Source organism: Limanda limanda, chromosome 18, assembly GCF_963576545.1.
Source record: "Limanda limanda chromosome 18, fLimLim1.1, whole genome shotgun sequence".
Classification (NCBI taxonomy): Eukaryota; Metazoa; Chordata; class Actinopteri; order Pleuronectiformes; family Pleuronectidae; genus Limanda; species Limanda limanda.
Genome location: NC_083653.1, coordinates 17,155,593 through 17,182,035, shown reverse-complemented (window position 1 = coordinate 17,182,035; position 26,443 = coordinate 17,155,593). Strand labels below are relative to the sequence as shown.

At 43.1% G+C, this 26,443-nt stretch overlaps 2 protein-coding genes across 2 annotated transcripts; both read right to left on the bottom strand.

The window, feature by feature from the left end:
* Positions 1-770: 770 nt before the first annotated feature.
* calm1b (calmodulin 1b) lies at positions 771-12,788 on the bottom strand. The gene is made up of 6 exons (XM_061091244.1): positions 12,683-12,788; positions 7,665-7,695; positions 6,677-6,820; positions 3,080-3,186; positions 2,589-2,724; positions 771-1,857 (listed from the first exon to the last, which is right to left on the bottom strand). Exons 1-6 carry the CDS (start codon positions 12,683-12,685, stop codon positions 1,829-1,831), a joined length of 450 nt encoding a protein of 149 aa, XP_060947227.1. The 5' UTR covers positions 12,686-12,788; the 3' UTR covers positions 771-1,828.
* Positions 12,789-17,238: 4,450 nt separating this feature from the next.
* On the bottom strand, positions 17,239-25,918 carry psmc1b (proteasome 26S subunit, ATPase 1b). Its single transcript, XM_061091545.1, has 11 exons — positions 25,878-25,918; positions 25,300-25,353; positions 24,826-24,922; positions 24,305-24,429; positions 24,015-24,200; positions 23,669-23,797; positions 22,738-22,834; positions 21,019-21,208; positions 19,520-19,671; positions 18,606-18,760; positions 17,239-17,571 (listed from the first exon to the last, which is right to left on the bottom strand). Exons 1-11 carry the CDS (start codon positions 25,878-25,880, stop codon positions 17,437-17,439), a joined length of 1,323 nt encoding a protein of 440 aa, XP_060947528.1. The 5' UTR covers positions 25,881-25,918; the 3' UTR covers positions 17,239-17,436.
* Between the last annotated feature and the right edge of the window lie 525 nt (positions 25,919-26,443).

Below are 26,443 nucleotides of genomic sequence, written 5' to 3'. Positions count from 1 at the left end.
CGTGGAATGCAAAGAATGTCCTGTCTCCCTTATCTGTGTAAAAAGAATGAGGTGTGTGTATCCTTGTATGTGAGGGCAGGGCTCTCTTCATGATTTATCTTGTCTAGTTTATGTGTAGGCTGGTGGAGCTGTCTCAGTCTATATTTGCTCCTGTCCAAACATGGTCAAATTACACTCCAAATATAGTAAAACCATTTTGTTCTGACTTGCCTTTTTGAACATTTAGGTAGCATGCTGCTGGAGGTGAGGCAGACAGGTCCCTGCTTGTCTGTACTCTATGTGTGTGTGTTTGTCTTTTAAAAAGTGCACACGGCAGTGGTGTTGCGGCCTGGTTTGCCTTACTAGGACAAGCCAACATCGGCAGATGCAGGAGGGTTTATTCAAACTCCCACTTGCCTTTTCACAAACCCCCAACATCCCAGTTCCAGCATGCTGCTGTTGCCTAGCAACCGGCTGTGTCTTGAGAGAGAAGAGAGCGTCATAGATGTGTATGTATATCCTCGGCTGAGAGCGAGAGCAAACACTCTGCTGCCTCTCCCTCCCCTGTGGGCAGCTCACTCACTCTCTCCACAACCTCACTGCCATTTAATGGGGGACAGTATGAATCCTGCCTCTGCTCAGCATCACCCAGTGACAGTGCACATAAAGAGAACCGTGCTTAAACTCATCTGATACATTTATCTGCTCGGTAAACAACGTACAGACTTCTTATTATGTCTTTATAGAGGATTTTCACAATCAGGCTTTAAAAAAAATGACATTAGACGCAATAAAGTTCATGGTCTTTTATTTGAAAAAAAAAATAAAGACTAGCATGTACAACTTGGAATGAATGTAAACTGAACTCGGATGAACAGCTGCGAAGACTGGTGCACTGACACTCCTAACAGCATGCGCTGCAAACACAGTACACCCCTCACTACGCTTTTGTCTGAGTCGAGAAACAGAAGAAGAAAAAAAGTGAAGGCCAGTGATTCTCTCTTGCAAGAAAAGAGGACAGACACTCCATCTCAGCGAAAAAAGAAAAGAAAAAAAGAAAAGAAAGCTCACCGTAAGACTCTTTAAGTCCCCCTCCTTTTAAAAGGGCAGGACGCACAACTACTAAGATGGCCGTCCAAATAACATAACAAAAACAAAAGAACATGCCAAACATTTGAAAATGTATTTTTTGTACATTGTTTTTTTTTCTCTTTTTATCTAGCATACAATTAAGTCCCATTCCACTTTAACGCTTGAGTTAGAACCTGGTATATTCTCTCATCTTAACAGTACAGGGTTCCTCTCCAAATACAAAAAAACTGTACCAAACCAACAAGAGGACAGCTTATAGTGGAATCAGCACGCTCTGGTAGCCCGGAGGAGGGATGGGGGGGGCATGGGGGTTAGTGCTCCGGTCTCAAGCTGCATGCATGAAGAACAGAAAACAGAGAGAGAGAGAAAGAAGAGATGGCCAGCCCAGATATTTACCACTCGCAATTGGAACTGGAAGGAGTTTGCCAAATGCTTTAGCTTTAGTCTGAAGGTAGTAGTTACAGGGTTTGTTGTTATTATTTTTACTTGTTAAGTACTGATGCTAAACTGATCTCCGGGGGGAGGGGACAGGATCACTAACCATCATTTTCATGCAGATATTTTTTGTATATTTTCTTTATATTTTTTCCTGTGTGGACAGAAGGATAGATTAATTCAACATTCAATTATTTTCTATACAGAAACAGTATGAATAAATGAACATTTTTCCAAGAGGTAAGTAAAACATTTTGACTTTTTTTTTTCTTGTTTTTTCCTTTTTTTCTTCTAAGAGGGGACAGGACAGGGCGGGCAAGCTTCACTTTGCGGTCATCATCTGTACAAACTCTGCAGAGAGAGAGAGAGAGGGAGAGAGGGAGAGGAGAAGAGACAATGAGGTCATCAGGGTTCAGGCTTTGGTAAAGCCTGTTGCCAGTGAGAGCAAATCACCTGCTAAACTGTTAAACGTTTTATTGTTTTTTTTAATCAACTTGAGAACATCTTAATTGGTGTCCCCTTTCCAAACGGCTTTAGGTGCTCATCTCATTAAACCCATTTGATTAAAAAGCTTCTACCTTGTGCTTACAGTTTTGCCGCAACACACACGAAAAAATAAATAAAAGGCTTTCATTGTCTGTAGAGGACATATTCTGTCTGTGGTACAATGGGAATGAGGAAGTAGGGCAATTTTCAGCCAAGACTTACGGACTCTTCATAATATATCAACAGCCTTCTAGAAAATGAGCGCAGTCTGTCGTGTAATGTTGCCGAGGGACTGAAGGGAGGGGGATGGGAGGAAGAGAGAAAAGACTCCTGGCACACTGATGATAATTCAGAGGGATGACTTTCACCCACCCCTGTGCACTGAGCTCCATGTATAGCCCCTATCTAATAACTAATATTATGTGTGGCTGGCTTATCTTGCAGCTGTCCTCAGAGAAATACACCGCTTGGAAAATGAAGTGTTCTGGTCCCCCTGTTTAATAAGAGCCTACACCGCGGCCTAGAAACTAAAGCTATTTGTGCACCGTGACATTTTAGTATCTGCTTCATTTTTGTTTTTTAATGTATTCTTTTACCTTCGTAGTTGACCTGTCCGTCTCCATCGATGTCTGCTTCTCTGATCATCTCGTCCACCTCCTCATCTGTTAGCTTCTCTCCCAGGTTCGTCATGACGTGACGGAGCTCTGCAGCGCTGATGTAGCCATTTCCGTCCTGGAAACATGCAGCAGGGGAGCAAATGTGTAAAAACATGTAAAACAAATCCCCAAAGGTCGACAACTGGTGGGGCAAAAAATTCCCACCGGATCAATTAATGAGCTGAGATGGTGGCAGGTGTTAAACAAGCAGCAAGTTAGACAATCATAGATGGTGGCAGGTGTTAAACAAGCAGCAAGTTAGACAATCATAAATCTCCACCATCAGGATAATCTTAATTATTTTATTCACTAAATAGCTGCAAGTCTTTTTGGGCTCCGCAGAACAATAGAAGAAAATTAAACTAAGTCTGTTTGCCAAGCATACCAATAGTTATACAACCTCCTCATGATGCGCTTTAAGCTTCATTTACCTTGTCGAATACCCGGAAAGCCTCACGAATCTCCTCCTCGCTGTCTGTGTCCTTCATTTTTCTGGCCATCATGGTCAGGAACTCGGGAAAGTCGATGGTTCCATTACCTGGAAAGTGGGATCAATGAGGCACATTTAATTAGCAAAAAATTGCAATTACTTAAAAAGCAGACTCAGATAAGTAGAGATAATATATCCCAGCATTTAGCTGATGAAAGTCGCTCAGCTCAAAAATATTCATGCAGTGCTCCTGTTTTACCCCCCCCCCCCCCCTCCCCTCCTGTGTGTGACAGTAGCGCTTACACTAGTGCACAGGGCACAACTTCTCTCCAGAGGGGACTGCGGCAGTGACATGAGGAATCGCAGTGAGGGCAGCAGCTCTCAGATCAGCACTTTCCTTCCTGTGATAAGCACAGCTACTGCAGGCTGAGTGTGTGTGTTTCCCTTTTCTTCCTTTAGGGAAGCCCCAGGAGGAGGTTACGTATGTTACTCAGCAGGGCAGCACTGCGGGGGGGTGGGGGTGGGCTATGGCTATTCATCCATAATGTAGATGTAGCGTATACTGTGCAGCTTGGCCTTCAAGAAGACTGGATAAATCAAAAGCTTATCTCTCCTGGTGCTCCCGTCAGAAACTGAGGCTGGAGGGAAAGTGAGAAGGACAGGGAGGAGGGGCAGGCTTCAGTTCAGATGCTACATCCCTCTATCCCACTTTAATCTTCCACTTTTTTTCTGCCTTTTTGGGCAGTGTTTGCAATGCGTTTTTTTTGGGTCGTCCAAAAGTGCGACCATTTGGATGGCTCAGTCAGTGTTGCCGGTGTTTTTGCTCTTGCTAATTGGTGGTGGCGCATGCATGCGTGCAGTAGGATCAATATCCATGTTGCAGTTGTCAAGACAGGATTACCAGGGGATCAGACCCTCTTGACAGGGGAAGGATCTATGAGGAGCTCAGCGGTTAACAAACTGCAACCACAGACGACGGGAGGGTGGGTGGTAAATCTAGTGGTGAACCCAATGGCCTTGGTATTTTACGTACATGCAATTGATATATACAATTGCAGGAGTGTGGAGGTGAATTAACATTTAAAACCAGAGAATTTCACGAGGGGACTGAAGTGAAGGGCAAGGACAGTGAAGGGAAAAGAACGGAGGTGGATTAGCCCAGGGGTGAGGGGGTTTACAGAGCACGTCTCAGAGAGCGAAATATAGAGAGAATGGATGTATGTGCGTTTGTGTGGAACAAAAAGGGATGCAGTAATGTGATGGAGCAGATGGTGATCTCATGACCAGGGGTAACAATCTAAGGACCTGTTATCTAACACAAAGAGACAGCCAGGAGCACCGAGGGAAAACATGCTGGCGCCCAAGGCTGGGAGACTAAAGAGGGGGGGATGTCCCGGTCTTCTAGAGGGGCAGGATTGGAAAACTATCATCTGAGATGATACGACTAGAGGAAGAAGCAAGGCAGCCCTTGAGAGATATCTGCTCAACTGCACCTCGGGCCAGCTGCTGCAGTGGAAGAAGGAAGGAGGGAGGGAGGGAGGGAGGGAGGAAGGCAGGCGGGAAGAGAGAGAAAATGGTGGGAGGGAAAGAGAGAGAGAGAGAGAGAAAAAAAGAGAAGAGGGAGGGAGTGGGCGGTAGAGAGGGAGATGGAGATGAGGGAGATGTGAAGAGTAGAGAATATAAGGAGTGAACCGAGTGGGAGATGGTGCGATTACACATAAGAGGTGCTGACGCAAACTATAGAAGGCTGAGGCATCGCAGTGCACTGGTGTATGTGGTCATTGTTTTCCTTGAATCATAAAGCCGACTTCCATCCCTGAGATAAGAAAGAGGGGTGGGATTGTGTAATGACAATGAGCGATTTGCCGACACCAATGCTAGTATTTTTGTCCTCCAGTTATTTAATCCTGAATTAAATTGGTTTATCTCGTCTCAAACGTTCCTATTAAATATTTCCCCCCACATATTCAGCATCCCTGTATCGTTTTAAGCAGGTGCTGTTAGTTAGGCAGCAGTTCCATTTCAAGCTGCAGTTGTTTTTACGATCAAATAGCCAAGAGACTATTTCTTTAAGAAGCTCTCTGTCTACGTAAAGCCCTCCGTCCCTGCTTCCATTCAGTGTCATTCTTTACCAAAGCATCCTTGTTTGGTAAATAAAGCTGATTTTCAATGGGCCGGCTGACATCCCATGGCTGCCGATGTGGGGACGGGATGTGCAAAGCGCAGAGAGGCCTTATGCAACCACTTTTATTTTCCATTACTAGCTTCATTGCTGTCTGACCTAGATTGCATCAGCCAAGGGAGGCAGAGGCAGAACAAGGGGATGTTAGTGATGGTGTGTGTGTGTGTGTGTGCTTGCTCTGTAGTGTAACTGAGGGGGAGGGCGCTGAGGAAGGTGGGAGGATGTTTCAATAAAGGGGCAGCCAAACTGCGGAGCAATTGATTCCTCCTGATCAATGCAGTTCCATTTACGAAAATCCTGTAAGCTGACAGAGCACCACTGGGGTACAGGCCCCAACGACAGCTAACATCCCAGACTCTACCGCCCAAGGACGTTCAGCTCGGAGGCGAAGAGCCAACTTCTCAGACTCCTTTCCCCTCTCTCCTTTGCTGTCTTTCTTTCTATCGCTCTCTTCCAATCACAGTGCCTCTGTGAGATGCTGCACTGCAGAATAGAGAGTTGCTTAACAGAGGAGGAGGTGAGGAGAAGAATCTGTCTCAATTATGGCACTCAGCATGAGGCACCAGCACTAACAGTCTTTTGACATGTAGCCGGCTCTTCTCACCAGCTCTGTGAGCACCTCCTGCACATCCATATCTCTGACAGTGAGTGACGGTGACTGCAGTGCTGACACAGAGGGACACGTCATCTGAACATAAATCTGCCCGGACAGTTGGCTTGGACAGTTGGTGGACAGTTGGCAGAAAAGGGAGGGAGGTGGGCAACCACACGACCGATGTGTTTTTCGAAATGGGGTCGTAATGGATGCTACATCTAATCCCTTATCCATTTGTAACAGAGGTTGTATCACTGCAGTCATGCAATGTAGTGATAATGGTTATATTCTACCAGGCTGAAATGAATTGATAAATCTGTCGCCATGACTGAGGTAAAAACAGGAGCTTTAAAGAAATGATTTAGTTGTAACGTGTGGAGCTGCAGTTATCAGTGACAGTTGACTAATATTGTGTTTATTTAAAAGTAGTTTCCAGTGATATTATGGAATCCTGTTCTAAAAATGATCTATAAAATAGACGTAAATTCCTCTTGTATTTGTGATGCAAGACATTTGAAGCATCCTATGATGATTGAGTCCACTCTTGTGTTTATTATTTAGCAGAAATCAGCTGTCTTATGGCATTTTATCTGTGGCCTCATGTCAAGATTAAACACATGTTAGATATAGATACTTGTGAAAAGCTAAAACTGTTTGAATTACACAATTTGGGATCGAACTAATAGGTTATGTTGCTATCTTTCCTGATATGGCATCTTCTATGACCTATTTAATAGAGAGCTTCATTAAATATTACATGTCAGGAATTGGTCATTCTCAACTGTTCATGATATGGGTAAAGTGAATATGAGAATACTGACCGTCAGCGTCCACCTCATTGATCATGTCCTGCAGTTCGGCCTCTGTGGGGTTCTGGCCCAGCGACCTCATGACGGTTCCGAGCTCTTTGGTGGTAATGGTGCCGTCACCATCCTTGTCGAATAAGGAGAAAGCCTCCTTGAACTCTGCAGGGGTGGAGGTAAGAGTGAGAGGTTACATTAATGTTGCGGTGCAGTAACATATCGTGGGTTATGTTAGGACGCTGCAGTCAGGTCCTAAAGGTTAATTGATTCTTGAGAGCGATGGGACTAGAGAGACTGAGTTAACGGTTCATTCTTGTCTGTAAGTTTGCCCACATGAGTGTGAACACAACTCGGGCTGCAATTGTGCTGAGTTTGAAAACTCTCAGAGATCTTATCACAAGCTGTGAAAAAAGATAAGAAAGCGAAGCAGAAGATTGGAAGATTTCAGTGAGAGAAGTTCTATGAATGCATCAGTTTTTTTCTTTCTACAAGTAGGTCTCTGAACTAGAAGGCCATAGAAACCCATCCAGGGAAGTGCAGGCAATAGTGAGCATTGGCACAAGCTAATTAACCACAGAGGAGGTTTGGCTGAGAAGAAACTTTGCAGCCTCCAGTTTTAGTACAGAGCCCCTATCATTTATTCATAAGGAATATCAAGGTGCTTGAGTGAGAGAAACTACTCGTAAGGCTGGCCTGGAAAACTGTCTATTCACTGGAGCTCCGTGGCTCTGGATCCTGACTCATGACATGTTGTAAATACTTGTTCCTCTTACTTCTTTTCAATTCAAAAAGCTAATGATCTACCAAGGGAGGGGAGGTGCCAGATCCTTCAATTTTCCATGTCATGACACATTCTCTGAAAGTGTCATCGAGGCAACCAGAACAGCTAATGAGAACTGGGAGGAGGAACTTATTGAATATATTTCATAGGGTGGAATTGATCCACAAGGAGCAAGTAAATATGTGAAGAAAGGACTTGACTGTAAAAAGAAGAGAGAATTCCTACCTGCAATCTGCTCCTCTGTTAGTTGGTCAGCCTGTGGGGGGGAGAGAGAGAGAGAGAGAGAAAGAGAGAGAAAATAACAAACAAGTTATTCAACAAGGCAATTATTCCAAACCTCAAACTTTCGTCATTACATTCCTCATCCTCCCCACCCACCAACCACCACACAGCTTAACACTGTCCACAGTGTTCAGGGGTCTGATGGCCTCAGTGCAGAGCAATCCCCAGAGGCCGCAACTGGAATCTACTCATGGAGCTGCCAAGATGTAACAATAAAACTAACAACAGCTCAAATTAACCAAGAGCCACAGTTTGCGGACTTAAAAATCCACAACTTAATATTCCTTCTAAATAACAGAATTACAGCTCCTCCAGATTTGGTCCCTTTGATGACCTAAAGCCAATTGGAGACCATCTTGACATCAGGCAATTCTGTTATCAGACATTTTTCCTTGATAGCAAATGGTACTTCATTAGGTTGAACTTTGAGCTGATGGGTGGCTCCATGGGATTGTAAAAACAAAAGCAGGCGACGCCATGGTGGTCCTCCACAAAAAGGGACTACTTGGAAACAAACTGTCATAAAATGGGTGAAGTGCTGTCTCCAGACCAGCAGAAAATGTTTAGGCGGGATTGTTTAAGGACATATCAGCACGGGAGTGTTTTCCATGGTCCTACCAACGGGGGGGAAAGAGAGGCCTGCTGGGTTGGCACTGTTTGGTTCCCCTCCCAGCCTGTTCCCTGCAGTAGCCGGGGATCTTTTATGGCTGATAGTGACTCACACATGCTGTAAATGGCTTGGAAGCAAGCATCCAGTGCCGGGTCTTTTACATAGATGGATTCAGGCTTCTTTGTAAAGGCATCCACTGATTTCCAACAAACACCCACAGCAATAAAAGTGTGAATACAGAGCTTGAGGTACAAAATACTCCCATGGGTGCCCCCCCTCATCAATGTCTCAGGGGAAAAATGGGGATATTGTTTTATTATTATTTGGTATCAACCCACTGACATCATTGTGCCTGGATACAAAGAAGTTACATACACAGACAAACATGAGTGGTCACAGATGTGCACGTGCACTCATGCATTAATGTTCATGCATACACATACACCGTCTCTTTTGTGTACTTGAATTCATTTCCTTGAGACTTACTCTAACCGTAACGTTCGCTTGACTAACCTTCACCTCTGACCCCAAAAAACTGTTTTTCCTCGAACTGATTACACAGCTTTTCTGCCAAATTGGATAAGCCATCCTCAATGAATCGGTTTTCAGTCCGATATCTGTCCCAAACGGTAGCCTATGATAGAAACACGCAAACAACCCTAAATGGAACTCTTTCACGGAACCAATACTTTCCACCCACATTTTTCCTGCGAATTAGACAGAGTGCTAAGCGGTGCCTCAAAGCAAATTCCTCCAGCTTATCTACGTGTTTATGGAATAAGGAATCTAGCTTTGCATACAGCCGAGCACACACAACAATAACAAAGTTGTCCTTCCTCATAGCCAACACAAACCTGTCACATTAAAAATGCAGGTGTGAGTAATACAATTATTAGGTGGTACTAATCACCAGATCAGCAACACCTGTATTTTCTGCTGTGACCTTTCAAAATGGCTGCCGTGATTGAACGCAAACCTGGAACTTCTTGAGTCCGTGTTTGGAGGTGAGGGTATTTTATTTTGGAATTCAATCCACCAAATTGAATTTGCTGCATAATGACTAGATTTTGTTAGAAGAGATGAGATTTAGCAGATCACGGCATGACACAGCACAAGCTGACCTTTATCTGTAAAAAAAGAAAAGAAAAAAAGAAGGCCTCTCTGCTCCTGGCCTGGGTAGCAGCATCCAGAGGATCGGATCGATCTGGTCAGTGAGGGGTTCCTGGATAACTTCAACGGGACTCATACGATTAGCTGACATGATCCAATAACCTGTTCCGCACACAACAGCGCTCGCCCGTCTTCTGCCTCCCTGCACCCTCTTTCCAGGGAAATGTCAAAAGACACAGTTATATGCCACCCAGCTCGACCCACATTTTCAGTCTTGTCTGTTTTATTCTCTGACGCCATCTTCCACACTGTCCCTCTCATCTCGTACATGTTCTTCCCTCGTGTTAATTTCTTTCTCTTTCTCTGTCAATGGTAATGTTGATGAGGCATCCTTCCTTTCTTTCTTTCCTTAGTCACCCTCTTTGTCATGCTGCATCGCCCCTGTTGTATGGTTGCTGTCTCCTTCTGTCCCCTGCTGTCTCCCTAAGTGTACTGGGTGTGGGGTTTGGTGACTCAGTGCTATGGATCCTCCCCTGGCCCAGACCCAAGCTGCCGGGGCCTCACAGTGCTGCTGCACTGCCCACTACCGGCCCATCCCTTTCTTTTCTCCATTTTATTCCTTTTCCCCCCCAGGCACTTGGGCACGGGCCAATCCCAACTCCTCCTTCTGAAGACCTTTAGCCTCTATGTGTATGTTTTCGCTTTCTCGACGTGACATACAGCTCAGAGGAAACTCCCCGTGAATCACCATCCATGATGTCCTATGGAGATGGTACTTCACTGCCAGACTTACGGAGGGTTGGGAGTGCATGTGTGTTTTAGGGGAAGGGTGGTGCTCTGCTGGCAGTGGTCTGTTGGCACGAGTCGGTCAACCACTCCCACTGTTGCCTGGGCAGCCGGCTCCAGCAATGCGATCCAAACTGGGCTGTGGGAGGCAGAGGGCAGTTCACCGGGCCAGCAAGGAATATCTTTTACTCTCACTCGATGCCATATCACCCTTGCATCCTTCTCTGTTCACTCTGTTTAATTTGAGAGGCTGGATGCAAAATGGTGTAAGAGGACTCTTGATTACCATCTTCTTCATTAGCAGCCCTTTATTAACGCTTTCCAGGTTCTTTTAGTTGCAAGTCCGTCGCTGTGAGGTGCCGACATTTCCTGAAGTAGCTTCTCAATATTCACCCAGTGAAAGGTGCAAAAACCAGCTGTCACCCTGACAGATGGGTGTGACACACACACACTCTCTCACACACAGTTCCATTCAGCATGACAAGCACAAACACAAAGAGTCAGTGTGCCACACACTCCTACTCTATAGAAGCACTGAGTTCAACTGAGCGCTGAACGCCTCGTCTCTTTGAGACTGGACAAAAGACAGTGAGGCCTCCGGGCCCTGGCTGTGTCAGGGGGGGGAAGGAGGGCAAGTGGATGGGGTGTAAACAACACCAGCCTCCCAATATCCTGCAGACAATGCCTGTCCGCCATATGGCCTGGTGGTGGTGGGTGGCCGGGTACTCCACCCCACCACAGACAGCACTGCGCCGTTCCGAGACACAAGGGACACGGGACATGGCTAGGTGTTGCCGCCAAGCATATAAATTATTCACTGCAGCGGATCGGATGTCCTTCAAGTTACTAAACATGCATCAGCAAACAAGAGCGTAACAGAAATATGATAGGGGCCTCAGCGTGGTCCAACTACTTATTCGATACTTCCACCTCAATGGGGGAGGCTGTTTCCACTCCAGTCCATGCAGACAAGGGGCTTACGCCTGTGGATTAAACTTTTCAGAGACGCTGATAAGCAAGCTAACTCCATAACAATTCCACTTTACACTCCAATTACTGCGGCGCGTTGCAACGTGAACCTGCATCGCAGCTCGATACCATATATGGGATATTTGATCACAGAGGAGGGTGGGTGGGTTGTGGAGGGGGGGTGGCCTGCAGCTTTCTCGACTCCCTCGGGCCATTAATGATCTATCAGGCTTGATAATCAATGGATTAGCCCGAAAGGCGTCTTTTCCACATCCACTCTTGATAACGTCTCCTTGTGTGACGTAGCCGGCGGAGGGACTCCATTTCATTCGCTGGCGATATGTCAGCATGCATGTGACTCCAACATCTGGTTTTGCAGACGTTAATTCGCTACAGAATAAAACTAGACCTCGATACACGTACCCTGTGTCTGCGGTAGACTGGGTTTGGAAATAGTCAAAGCTGTTGCTGTTTTTGCGGTGGCCAGTGGCAGAAAGAGCTTCTTGGACGACTCACACCGGCAGGTTTGCATAACATTGAAAAAAAAAAAGGGAAAATTTGCAAAGAGGCAACCAAATCAGCCGACATGACACAGACGTATAACACAGCCCGAGATAAACCCTGGAGCCCGGTGACAGGCTGGAGCTGCATCTTTCACTTATGAACCAAGGGGGGCTGGGGGGTGGGGTGGAGGGGGGTTGCACACGTTTAGCTACAACCTTTGCCATTGACAGAATATGGACAGTTTCCGTTGCGGAACACTGTACGGGATACAGTTGTTGCCGTTCTCCCCCACACCATGGCTCGGCACGGCACGGCGCGGCTCTGGCAGCACAAGATGGTGCAATCTAATAAGAAGGAAGGGGAACCAGAGCAAAACGCAGCAGGCAGCTCCCTCCCCTCCAGAGGAGCGTGTCGAACATGGGGGAGATCAGAGAGGAGGACGCGGGCAGCTGTGTGACATGTGCAGGGGCGTGTTGGTCGTGTAATAAACGCCACGGAAAGGAGTAATAACGGTGTAATAACGCGGTAATAACGCCCGCATTATCTCGCTGGTTCTCTCCGCAGCAGTTAATCTCGAAGAACCGGAGCTGCACCGTGACAGCAGCCGCGGAGCCGCTACGGGAGCCGACGTGGCCCAACACCGCTGGGGCGAATTGCGCAGTTTTTTAAAGGAAATATACACGGTCCACCATTTTCAGTGAAACAGCCACACGTCGGCCACACGGCAAGAGAGGACTCGGATGTGACACTACAAACACACGAGCTAACACGTTGGAGTTAATGCGGACTGCGGGCGTTTTCCGTACACACACACACACACACACACACTCACACTCACACACTCACACACGGGCAGGAATCAATGAGCGAGCGGTGGATAGAACAGAAAAACGCGTCAAACAGACCCCGGGGTATTTTACATGTGGAGACGAGTGATTCACACGCATTTGCCCGTGTTCGCAGAATGAATGGCGATACTCACCATGTCGATGGGTTGTGTGCTCGTTGGTCTGTGGAGGCAGAGTGTGCTCGTTCCTTAGATGGAGTTCCACTGGCGGCGGGTTAGCACTGTGTATATTGGCCGCGGCCAGAATGGGGAGGGGAGAGGAGAGAGGGTGGGGGGTGGAGGGAGGGGGGTTGCTTGTGTATCCCTCCGCCGCACTAGCACCCACTTCCTTATTTCAATTCAGGGCTGTTGCAGCAAGAGAAGCAGGCCTCCTCCTTTTTTTCCTCTTCCTCTTCCTCTTCCTCTTCCTCTTTCCTCCTCCTCCTCCTCCTCTTCCAGCAGGAGACATGCCAATCACCGGGGCTCGGACTCCTGCAGTGCACGGAGAGCATCCTCACCCTCACGTTCCACTGCACGATGGTGAGGATGCAGTGCAGGTTCAGGTGATTGTTGTTATAATGGTTTAATTTGTAGGATTATGATGCTCGTGCAGACCTGTAGAACTTCACTTAATCAGTGGATGAGAATAAACACACAGGAGACTTCGAGATAAATGTGTCACATGGATGTTTCCAGATGTTAACATTGTTCCCCATTGGGGATTTCACTGTATAATCTCATCCTGGACGACATATTCTACTGTTTTGATATAGTTTATTGTGTGCAGAGCAACATAGACTGACGTAACTTGACAAAAAGCAATATTTGTTTGGACTTCATTTAGAAGGTAGAGCTTTTAGATAAAAAGTTAATGTATTATGGTTTGCCTTTACACTATATTAAACTTTAAGTGCCTTAAAACTCTAGAAGATAGAAGATAATCCCATGTATGAATGACCAGGGTACACAGTTTGTCTGGATTTGATCTTTTTTTAAATTTATAATCAATCTTGTACAACAACTGCAAAGCTTTAGTGTGAATCTCCTCCATTTGTACTCATAATAGTATAGTATATCATATTTTTATCATTATAATTCAAGGATCAAATATATTATAGCAAATGTAATCAATGACTTATAATGTTATCCAGGTGCACAATGTTGGACATTCAACATATGATTGTCATTTCAATTATGAAAACAACATTTTGCCATAGCTCCAAAATAAAGTTGCAATCTGTTGCCATTATTGTTATAAGTGAGGCTAACATGACTTTCCGTCCACGACAATAAACATTTTCATGTTACTGATGTATTTGTAATAATTTCGCCATGTGTAGCAGTTTTGAAATATCAAACTCATAGGCTTGTGTGTAACTTCTCTTTTAAATGGAGGCAGACGACTGTGAGAACTTCAGTGATATATAGATTAAAACATATTAAAACTCCAGTGGTGCATTCTGGAGCTGTCACCTATCCGCCTGATTTATTATTAGTCCAGAGAGACAGTCAGTTTCTAACCAGCACAGAGGACTAGTTTTCCGCTGCGGAAGGATACCTCTAGTGTAGGAAGCAGCCTGGTTGACACCGGAGAATTTGCGGTGCCGGTGTGTGAGGTCGTCTCTGATTGGTCGCTGCAGACCTGCAATATTATCCTCTATGTGTCGGCCGCGCTGATTGGCTACACGGGACCTGCATTGCACCAGGCGGTGGCACTTGATGGGAATATAATAAATATAAATACGGTCGTTTTCAAACCAGCGTCGCTTTGAGCGCCGCGTGTTTTCTGCCGTGTGCGTATTCGTGTTTATTTCCATGTGTTTGACAGAGACGGAGGTAAAAAGGCGACACGTTTTCATTGGTGCGGGGAAATGTTTGATAGGCTCTTTATGGGAAGTGCGCAGATTTACGATTGGCTGCTGGGAAGTGTGGTCGGCCTGCGTCAAATCAACTGTGGAGCACAGCGGTGTTACTGTACGCTTATATATACACACCCAGCCGCAGCCATACATATATATTATATATTATATTACAACGTAATATGAATCTACACAAGACGGAGCAGGATAAACACTGAGGGAGGAACAGTGACGACGCAGGAAATATATATATATAAATATAAAGTATGTAGATATTAAAGATTAATTTATACATGCACATATTTGTTAAACAGGTGTATATATGTACAATATACTGTATAGTATAAGTATATACATTAACACTAAACTGTATGTGTGTATATTTATATACAAAAAGTATCATACATACATGTATACATATATGGACACGTGTGTATACATTATTTGTATGTATGTCTATATGTATATACAGCTATTCATGCACATATATTTAAGATATATATAGATATATATGTGTGTGTGTGTGTGTGTGAGACAAAAGCACCTCTCAGTGGACATAGTGTTGAAATCAGTTGTGTACAGCAGGTGGAGTAAAAAGATGACATTAACATAACATAACATTAAAACTATGTCCATGTTTCATATACAGTGAATAAAGACTAACTATATATTTAAATCAGTGGTATGTGTCAGTGCTGTACGCTGGAACCGCTACCATAGCTCTGTTTCCAGTTTGATAGATATAGATGGGTTTTATTAACAAATGAACAGAGTGATAAACAGCCTCACAAAGTGAGAGCGTGTTATACTCTATACATTGTCGAGTCGGTGAAATGTATCTCTGTTCACTAACAGTAAAAATAGGTGAATATTTATGTGGCAATGGATATGACGGTAAATGTATACTATAAACCAAACCCAGTGCTTCAGTGGACCTGTTCTAAACTGTTCCAGCCACTGGAGTCATTATCAACATGTATTGATTAGCCTGCTGATTAAACTACATACTACTAGTAGACCTTGTTTTATTTTATTCACTCACCTGTTTCGTGTATATACATTTACTTCATGTGCTGATATCCCATCCCTGAATATACTCACTTTGTTTCAATTACATAACCATATGATCATAGTTACCTGGTGAACCCATCAGCCCCTAAAGAGGGCCCAAATACAAAGAAAATAGTGAATTGATCTTATTTTGAATTATTTTTTGACTTGAACTCTTTAAAGATCTTCCTGATGTTTATTCAAGCACAAAAAACACAACACTTGCAGTTCATAGAGACCAGGCTGTGTGCCGTCCTCTCGTCAGGTCAACTAACTCTAACTCATGCTGAGCTGTTTCATTTGTTAATCTACTGGAACTAATCGGAGCTTCTTCCTGAATTTGTTCGGTGTTTTTGCCCCGGTTAACAGGACCAACAGCTCTTACATAAGCATTTATGCGTTTCACCCGCTCTTCCTAAACCTCCTGCTGTCTCTAAGAAGGATGAGGAATAAAGACTGAGGTATCCGATAAGCTCATAACGCAGGTACGGAATTGTTGCCTTATCCATTCATGTGTTTGGAAATTATTTGTTTTTTTCATAACTAGGCTTTTTATTTGCTTTTATTCAGAGCTTACTAGAAGACAACCTGTGCACACACTGACTGACCAATAATGCGAATGTGGCATTTCAAGAGAATGTCAGCACCGTGGTCAACCTCGTCGTATCATCCCCCCATCAGTGTCTGAGCGCTCATGGGGGCGTTTTAGAAATACCCAACCCAGAGTTAGCCTTAAGCTGACAGGGCAAACGCCTCATTAGAACGCACACTCCTCTTCCTGTAACCCTCCCAGCTTCTCTGGCCCAACACGCCACACTTGATTTAAATGTTTTTCTCCCCCTTCTCTCTCTCTCTTCCATTTTCTGAATGTGCTGTGATGTATGAGCTGCATCTGACATGCGTGACTGATTTAATAAGGAGCGTTTGTGAGGAGGGGGCTGCAGCACAACAGCAGCAGCGCCGTTCTCACTCGAGTCCAGAGACGGCCCTGCAAAGTGGTTGGATGCCTGCTGCACGGGGCCACTTTCTGCTGAGCACTGAGTTACACATGGCTCCACATCAAGAGGAATTAAATCAGCGCCGCTGTTCCCCACATGTCAGACTGCAGCAGAGGCAGCTTAGCTGGATTTACTTAACCAGGCTGTAATGACTTACAAGGCTGATTTGAATAGAAGACGGCGAAATCAAATCGCACTGGGCCCCTTTCTGCAGATGTGTACCAACATGTGCAGGAACACAAACATTAAGCAAAACTCACTCGGATGTATCTGCACTGCTGAGGAACATTCTCCTCTACACACTTAAGAGTGAAACATTAGTGCATTGACATTATGCAACTCCTGGAGGAAATGTCAGAGTAAAATGCTACAGTCATGGTGTTTCATCTCATTGTGTAACCCTGAGATTGAATTATGTGATTCTGTGCTGTGTGGTTGTCATGTGGATTATTACAGTAATCGGTGAATTTCTTTTAAAAAAGGAGGTAACTGGCAATTTCTTCAGGCTTTCATCTCGCCTCTGGCCCGAGACGACAAACATGACTTTGCATATTGATATGATTGATTTTGTTTGTGACACTGAGGGCGACAACACAGAGACCAAACTAATTGAATAATTCATGTGATAAATTATGTTGATATATTAGAGCACGGCGATGAAGTCAATAAACTAGAATCTAATATAGAGCTGCTGTCGACAGATGCTGCTTATGAACAAACAAGGTTTCAGAGGGCGCTGCCAGCCAAAACGCTTGTGTAAATGAAAAAAGGGCAAAAGTGATGACAAACGTGCCATTGTCTGGCATTTTCTTTTTACTTGTCATTTTATTTATGGTCTTAACAAATAACGGTAACAGGAGAGTGGGATGGAGCAGACACAACATGCACAAAATATATCAAAACTCTCTCTGGGGAAGACAGACAGCTCAACAGCTACCTCCTTTCGTTCACACAGCGATAGACAGAGGCGGGGTGAGGTGAGAGATACATAAAAGTTTGAAAGTTAGAGGTAAAGCCCCTCGGGTGTTCCCTCCTGCTTCTTGTACAGGACGTTCTCCTTGGATTTCTTGAAATCCTCGTTGGTGACTTTCATGCGGCGCTCTCGCAAAGCCATGAGGCCGGCTTCTGTGCAGATGGCCTTGGGGAAGCACAGAGGGGAGAGGACTAAGTGTCACGATCAAAGAGCACTTCAATAAAAATGGTTTTGTGGGAGAAAGTTATGATACATTAGACAGAAAACTCAGCCCAATATAGTGGAAAACAAAAAGCAGCAATAATAATGGTTTTGTTTGTGTCATTAAGTCTAACTTTTTTTGTGAGCTAAACATAAAAAAAACAACAGCGAGGGAATAATTTGAGTTGTGTGAACATTAATTTAGGTAATAATGTTGTAATTTAACACTGACCCTCTGCGGTTGTTTTTATTGTCACATAAGACACTTTATATTTCTATTTTAGACTTAACACTCTTTTTATTCTCTGTACTCTAATCTGGAGGAACCTGGCACAAGAATCCATTATCTTATCATATAATAAACAGCATGTGACTGTAGGTGGTATTTAAACTGTTGATTTTGTCACTGCTAATATTAATTCTTATAAAGACAATTTAAATGGACCACAGATCAGAACACAAGACCAAACTTAACAGCCTGTGTGGTTTTCACTTAAACAGAAGCTTTCAAGTTCTTTATCACTGAGAAACCTAGTGAAAATCATTCATATTATGTTTAACAAACTACATCCAAGTTTCCATTTCAGCCCTAGAAAACACTAGGAGCTCACTCAAAGTGTCTTTTCTACAACATTCCACATGAGGGCGTCAGAGTTAAGTTTATGAAGGGAGACTTGAGTTGAAAGTAGCCGCTCACTGAAATCACCTTAAACCCACTGTCACAGAACCAAACAGAGGTAAAGTAAGGAAACAGAAAGCATCTCCAGCTAAAGCACCAACCATACTGATTAAAGCCCTGTGATTTAAAGATAACATACCTCATAGAACACTGGGTAAACTATGATTGGAAAATATCATATTATATTGGCCTAACTAGTATGTGCAGGCTCCTATCTATTATTTCTGTGTTCAATAACAAAGATAAGAGCTTTGAGATTATGGCAATGAAGCGCAGATACATATTTTTTTTAATTTTACAGTTAAGAATCGGCTCTCACCTTGATGTCTGCTCCTGATAGGTCGTCCTTAGCCAGGATGAGGTCATCAAGGGTGACATCATCTGCGACTGTCATGCGGCTGGTGTGGATCGAGAAGATCCTCCTCTTGGTCTTCTCATCTGGCAGAGGAAACTCGATCTTACGGTCGATTCTCCCTGTGGAGGAGGGGGAGAGATAAAATAACGATTTGACTTGGACTGTGTGCAAACTGGTTCAATGAAGAGGTTCTGACAATTATAATTTGTATTCTTGACAATTTCACTCAAAACCGATGTGTTTACAAAAAGCAATGCAGTATTATAATCAAAAATCTCAGAATAAAGAAAGTTCTTTTGCCTACTTTTAGTACAGTAAAACATCTGAATGTCACTGTTCAGCTGATAATACAGTTGAGTGCACTTTCAGTGGGAGTCAATGAATAAATAAATATCTGTTAATGTTTAGTGAGGAGGATTTTCAAATAGGCAAAAACTGAGAATTCTTCTCAATCAGGAAGACTTTTGCACTGTTATATAAATTAATTTATTGTATTCAAATGACCTCTGTATTTTTAGTTAAATTGGTTCAAATTCTTTAACACCAATACCAATTCTACTTCCTACCATGACTCAGCAATTCTAAAATGGCAGCGAGACTGTAGATGCATGAGCCGACAGCCAGTCAGGGACCAATAATAGGCAGAGTCAAGGGACGGTCACACATAATCGAATGCAGCAGTGGCGAACCCCCCCCCTCCTTTTCACTTCCTCTCAGTGCGAGCGAGGGGGCGATTAAAACGTTCACGTCCTATGACGAAGCAAATCTGCAGCATGGCTTCACATGAAGTTTATCTATGGGGAACTTTGACTTGTGACATTCGCCTGCATTCGTATATGTGTGACTGTGCCCACACATGCGATCAGACTTCTACTGACCAGGTCTGATGAGTGCTGGATCCAGGGTCTCTATCCGATTGGTGGCCATGATAACTTTCACGTCTCCGCGCGAGTCAAAGCCGTCCAGCTGGTTGAGCAGCTCCAGCATGGTCCTCTGGATCTCCCGCTCGCCTCCAGAGTTTGAGTCGTACCTGCGCAACAAAGTCATGATTAAACATTTATGGAAACCACTGAGTTGGCCTTGGTCTTCTGACTCCATAGACATCAAGGTCGTCCATCATCTGGTCTTGTTATCACAGACTCTCTTAACTGAGTCTACTCCATGTGAGCCACAAGCTCATTTATTATTAAAGTCAGTCAATATCAAACCACAGACATGGACAGGCTCATTCATTTACAGCAGCCAATATTCTGTTTAACAACACTAATGTCTTACACTTTACTTCTGGCAAAAAACAGACAAATAAAACCTGTGATTTGGGATTTATGACACCATCTGCTCAATTTTTTTCCAATGATAAAAAAAAAGAAAAAAAAAAGAAAGGTAGCCTCTGTATTACATCACATACACCTGTGAAACAAATTGCAGAATTTGGATGTGCATACTGAAATTTGGATGAATAATACAGGTATACTTTGCAGTGCAATAAGCCTACAACACTTTCACAAAAATAACTTGGTCATATTTCCTAAAACTGTCGCTGTGATCTGACCCAAGTGCACGACGCAGGTAATATTGGAAAAAAAACAAAAACTCCTCTTTCTCCACCCACTGCTTGTAACGCTCACGTCTCTAAACCCACAATAAGAGCAAAGAGCCGTGTCTGACCGAGTGTCAATCACTGCTCGTGCACAATACTCCCTCTCTGCATAACATCCTCTCGCTTCCACCATCACTCGGTACAGTTTGACCCATTAGTGAAACAAACGTAACGGATGAGAAACAAACCACACATGACTGCTTTTTACCACTTTCCCAGCAACTGCACACACAACTGAAATGGTAACAGTAACGTTTTCTACTGGAACAATGCAGTCAAGCTAACGTAACCTTGTTTCTGGTGAAGGCCACTGGGTAGCATTGCTTCATTTGAAAGTCAGGAAGTGCCCAGACAGTCATGTTGTCAGTTTGGTGATTGTTTGATAATTTTGTAAGTCTGTGCTCGCACAGGTGGGTTTTGTTGTTGTGTTTTACTGATCAGCCGCCTGTCTGCGTCCAAGGGAAGTATCCCAGCCAGCTGCAGCTCTCATGTTACTGTGATGGAGCAGCTTGGCTAGCATAAGCTTGAATTTGCTGGGGCTTAATGTCATGTTTTTGAAATTGCAAGGTTGCTAAAAAATTGTTTTGAAATGCCCAGGCAGTCTATGTGGTTTTTTTTTATCTGAGACAGTTTGTGCTCAGCAGAAAGGGGGAGGAGGGGTCTCACAGTTACAATTGTTGAAATTCCCATATTCAAAATCCTATAGACTGCAAATTTGTATTATCTACAGACACATCTCAGCTGATATATAACAGTTTTCAGTAGCCTGCTGTGTACCTCTTGGTGCCGATGGCGTCGATCTCGTCGATGAAGACGATGGAGGGGGCATGTTCCTCAGCCACCCTGAAGAGCTCTCGGACCAGCTTGGGCCCATCTCCCAGGTACTTCTGGATCAGCTCTGAGCCCACCACACGCAGAAACGTGGCTGATGTCTGATTGGCTACGGCCTTGGCGAGCAGTGTTTTACCTGGCAGACACATGACAGATGTAAGTTTAGTCAACACATCTCAGCAGGTCTAAGTATGCACACTTTATTCCCTCTTTAATAACATTAAGTCATAAAAAGTGATCTGATCTTTATTTATGCCACAGGTACAGACAGACACAATGTTCTTGAGATAACACAAATTATTCTAATCTTTTCTGTCTTAATTGACTCTCCCTTTATGGAAACTAAATTTAATAACTGGTTAAATCACTCCCATGCCTCGTTGGTGGCATTTCTTTTTTGTGAACTTCTTGTCTATAGCCCTGATGTTAATTAGCTGCTTGGATTTTGTTAATGTCAGGGATGTGCACAGAGGAGGAAGGGTTTGAAGTGGAAGTGGGTACTGAGAGGGTATAAGGGTTGTTTGAGAAAGGGCAACGTTGTCAACTGTCTGACTGACATTAGCTGATATTAACTCCAGTAGTATCTGGTCTTCCCTGTACTCTTGCAATGAGCGACTGGCTGCATCTTTATTTTCTGTAAACATCTTTGATGAGTGTAGTCAGAGATCTCAGCCTGGACTTCATCTGTTCACAACACTTGTTTCCTAACATTATCTGGGTTAAGCTATGGTTACATTTGACTGATAGGTCATTTAGTAGCTTAGGCTTCATCCAGATATTGCTTTTCAGACTGCTAATGTTGACCTACTTGATGGGTCACTGGTACGATTTCCTTCAAATGAATCTAGTCCTTGTTTGTGCACAACTCTCCCACAGCTTTGCATTGATTTGTTTTCCCCCCTCTCTGGCCAGAGGATGGTTTCACAGATTTGAATTCCACTTTCCCAGCTTACTTTAACTGCTATTATTTAATGCCATTTCAACCAATGGACGTTTTGAGTTGGAAGCTCATCAATGTATTTTTATGCCTCCTCTTCTTTGTAGTAATTAAATAGCTTCATTGTCAGATGCTCAATCGTTTTTTAGAGTCCATGGTATTTAGTACCACTCTTGATGCAAAACGGTGTCCTTATTATAAAAATATACTACTTAACGTTTACCTCCATTGTTGAACTCTTTAGATTTGTAAAATTGCCTTTAACTAATCTGTTTCACAAGTCTAATTGGACTGCTTTGATGAACTACCCACACAATAATGATCATATTTATTTATTTTAACAATAGCTGAAATTGTTTTTAATCGGTTTAACTGTAACAAAGACTTGAGCACTGCGAAGCTCGTGAAAGATGTTATTGAAGTGGCTACTGGATACTAATGTGATGGATTGAAAAATGAAACGTTAGGCAACATAAGTTACATTTGTATCATTCTGGAACCAAGTTGTTTGTAGCACAGTTCTTCAAAGTAATTAATGGGTGTACAATTAGTATCTATGATCAGTTGAAGTTTTTCAAATTAATTCTTGAAATTGGACACTATCAATGCTGTATGTTCAGTCTTCATTAATATGGCTTGAAATCATTACTTTGCTGATGTACAACATGGTGAAAGGTCAGGTTGGTAATGAAGGTTGGAATGATATAAGCTTCTTAAACCTGTCTTACCTGTGCCAGGTGGTCCATATAGGATGACACCCTTGGGAGGCTTAATGCCCATCTCTTCATAGTACTCTGGATGTGTAAGAGGCAGCTCCACTGACTCCTAGGAGAAACAACAGAAAACTACACAGTCAGCCTTAGCATTTAGTAATGATGTTGAACTAATATGAGCCAGCAATAATGGGAACTTGAAAAGATGTATAGATGAATCCAGTCTACATGATTCAAACTTAATTTGGTAACTCCATGTCACACTGTGGCATGTAATAGATATAGTAGGATGCTAAAAACTCACATTCAGTAGGTGCTTTATGCTAATAAAAAAACTATTGGGTTCAATATTCAGTGTTTCAAGCAAACCATGCATACAGAACAACAGAGGATTATGCTTGAGAATTTATTCTTTGCAGAACTCCATTACAAGAGCAGCACCTGAATGTTGTCCAGCGCAATCATTCAAGTTATCTGGTACCTAATCAAAAAAGACTTAAAACATTTAGGATTTGCTGACTTAGTTTTGTAATATAAATTTTCCATTTCAAATACCTGCACCTTTCCCTCATCACAGATGATTTACAGACATGACACATTCGTAACACCACCACATAGCACACCATCTTTACATTTATTACAAAACTAAAAGATCTTTAGTAAGTGGTTGCAAATCACTTGATTACTCTCCCCTTACATTATGTTTTTGAAATAGGTTTAGATAAAGTTATATGTGGTCTGTTAATTACTTAACAAGTCATATATCAAATTAAAAACACATGAACACAACACAAAAAATGTACGGTAGAGTTTTGTGGCTTCAATTCATCTACTTTTTTGGTTTTCTTGGTTTCCTATCACATTGAAATGAAGACTTAAAGGCTCCAACTTGCAAGAACTATAAGTCTCTTTATGCAAACTGAGGTGCATGCGTGATAAACTGTACCTTGATCTCCTGGATCTGATTGTCCAGTCCTCCAATGTCAGCATATGTTTCTTGTGGGGCCTTCTCTACCTTCATGACTGTTACCAGGGGATCAGTGTCGTCCATCAGCACCCCAATCACAGCATGAACCTAAACATACACAGGATACACAAATGACAGTCAAATAAAATGATAATGATTGGTGATACATCAATTAGAAAGGTGGCTGAAATGTTTTAAATAATCGGTTCAGTGTATGTGAATTGTGGAACCCTTGTGTCTGATGGATTTTAAATGATTAGTGCTTAATATCTTGAATCATAAGCAGATACAGATTGTCCTAAAATAAGCATTATGATTGATTGACCTTGTGGTTGAGCAGGACGGAGCAGCCCGGCTCCAACAAATCCTTATCCACAAAAGACAGGATGCTGACATAATGCTCTGATCCCACTGAGGTGGAAACAATCGCGTGGTTGTCGTCAATGATTTCCTCCAGGGTGCCCACAGACATAGGTGTCCCTCTCAGGTCGTCCACCTTTGACCTCTCCTCCTGTAAGAAAGAAAAAGGTCAAGAAGTTAAGAATGCTTTCCCCGTGTTTGACCCAAAATAGGTAGCACCAAATAATATGCAGTACTAAGGCCACAATGGCTGACCTCCTGCTTCTCTTCCAGGGGTTTCATCTGCTCCTGGTTCCTGATGAACTCCTCCTCCATCAGTAGGTAGTCTTTGATACGCTCCTGCTTCAGCAGCTTCAGGCGGCATTGAGTGTGAGGAGTGACTACAAGACAGCATATGTAAACATTACATTAAGAACATATATAAATGCCAATTTTTATACTGTAACACCAACTTTGTTTATTTTCTTTTTGGCTTAAAATACATTTTCCTCAGTTTCTCCTTCATTCTCTTATTTTTCAGTAGTGTCACGTAAGGAGTTTTCTCAGTTGTATCCACTGTTCTTATATATAATATTTTATTAGCACTGTTGACTGCAGATGTCTTAAGATCCACAGTGGTAAATATTTTCAAGATTTGAGATCCAGAGAAAACCACAAAGTGTATGAGTAGTAGAACTGAGAATACAACAGATTCTCATGAATGCACCAAAGAAAACAGACACTAGACCAAACGGATAAAATATTTCTCTAAACTCGTTGTCATTTCAGTTTCTTACCCAATGGGAGTTTGCTGGCAGCATCTGGTCCCTTTGTCTTCTTCTTTCTCTTACCAACTCTGGTGGGAATTGGAGGCTCGTACTTCTTTTTCTTATCCTTCAGTAGGCACACAGGAAAATTACTTACGTGAGAGTCGGTAACACCTCAACTACAGTGTTTACATTTAACAAACCTCATCAAAAAACATGCACAGTACTTTTTTACCTTCTCACAAACAACCACAAAAGATCTTACATTTAGCTTGCACATGCTACAGTCACTTTTGTTATGCTTTATGTATAGAGGCAAACAATAAGAAGAATAAAACATTAAGAAACTACTTGGATAAAATATGATGAATTTACTACAAGGTGTATCAAAACAAGGCTGCTCTATATGCAACATACACGTAAATGTGCAATTAGTGATAGTTGATAATATCAGTTAGGCTAGCAGGTTCAGACATCAGCTAGCAGATGCTGTGTCATTCTCACCTTATCATCCTTCTTGCCTCCACCTGGACCGTGGCCTCCACTCTGGCTTTGACCCTAGAAGAGTTCCAGACACATGTTATTAAAAGTGAGTACACGATGAACCGAGCAGGTGGATCGAATCGGTGCCGACAGTGAATCCCTGTCCAGCAACACATTGGCTACGATGTTTACAACAGAGCTAGCTCACGTAGCCGTTACCGACCGGCTCGCACAACTTCAATGCGACATCGTGTTTAATTTGAAAGGCTGATCATAATAAAAACACCGCCCTCCACATATATATGTTGTATATTAACATTAAGAGTGTGAGCTATCTCTACACAATGGATGGCTTCGCTGTAAGCAGCCCGGTTAACCACTGCTGCTAACGGAGAAAAGCTAATGTCGTTAGCATTCGGCCAGTGGACTCTTTCCTCTTTTAAATTCAGTTTTAACAACACAAATGAAACACAAAGCCATCCGAAACCGCGCAGCAGCACACGTGCTGATATGTACAGCTCTGTGTAATGTTACGATGCCGAATAATACGTTTTAGTATCATAAATAGGAGCCGCAGAGAAAATTGCTTGCTCACTTACCATAGTCAGTTGTCGCTCCTGTGTGACGTCAGAGCGTACGGCAACACTGGGGGACAAAAGCTCTAAGACGCTGACTATGCTGGCTATAAAAAAGCGCTTCTGTCATTGGAACAACTCACCACTAGGACGCGCATGAAATATGTTTTTTATACAATGTTTTGCAACACAGTGCTCACAATAAAATACTTTTATAGTATATTTAAATAATCCTGGTTATTGGCATATTCTGTCATTTTAAGTCAAACATTAGACCAGGGATGCCAGGGTGAAATTGGACAGGGGGCCAGATTTTTTCAAGCAAGACCTCAGGGGGCCGGATTACACTTTCGGACTGAAAAGGCCAAACACTGACTCAACACATGGATAGGTAGGTTATTTGAAATTATTCATGAAGGCCTACACATCAATAAGAAATTGCATCGGCACCAAAATAGCCTCACAATGAGGCCTAAAATTACATAGCCTAAAGCAGGAGACAGTTACCCTCTAAAAATGTTACATTTTCCTATCCATGCAAGTAGCCTACATTTATAAATTAGAAATGCAACAAAATAGACTAGGTGCCA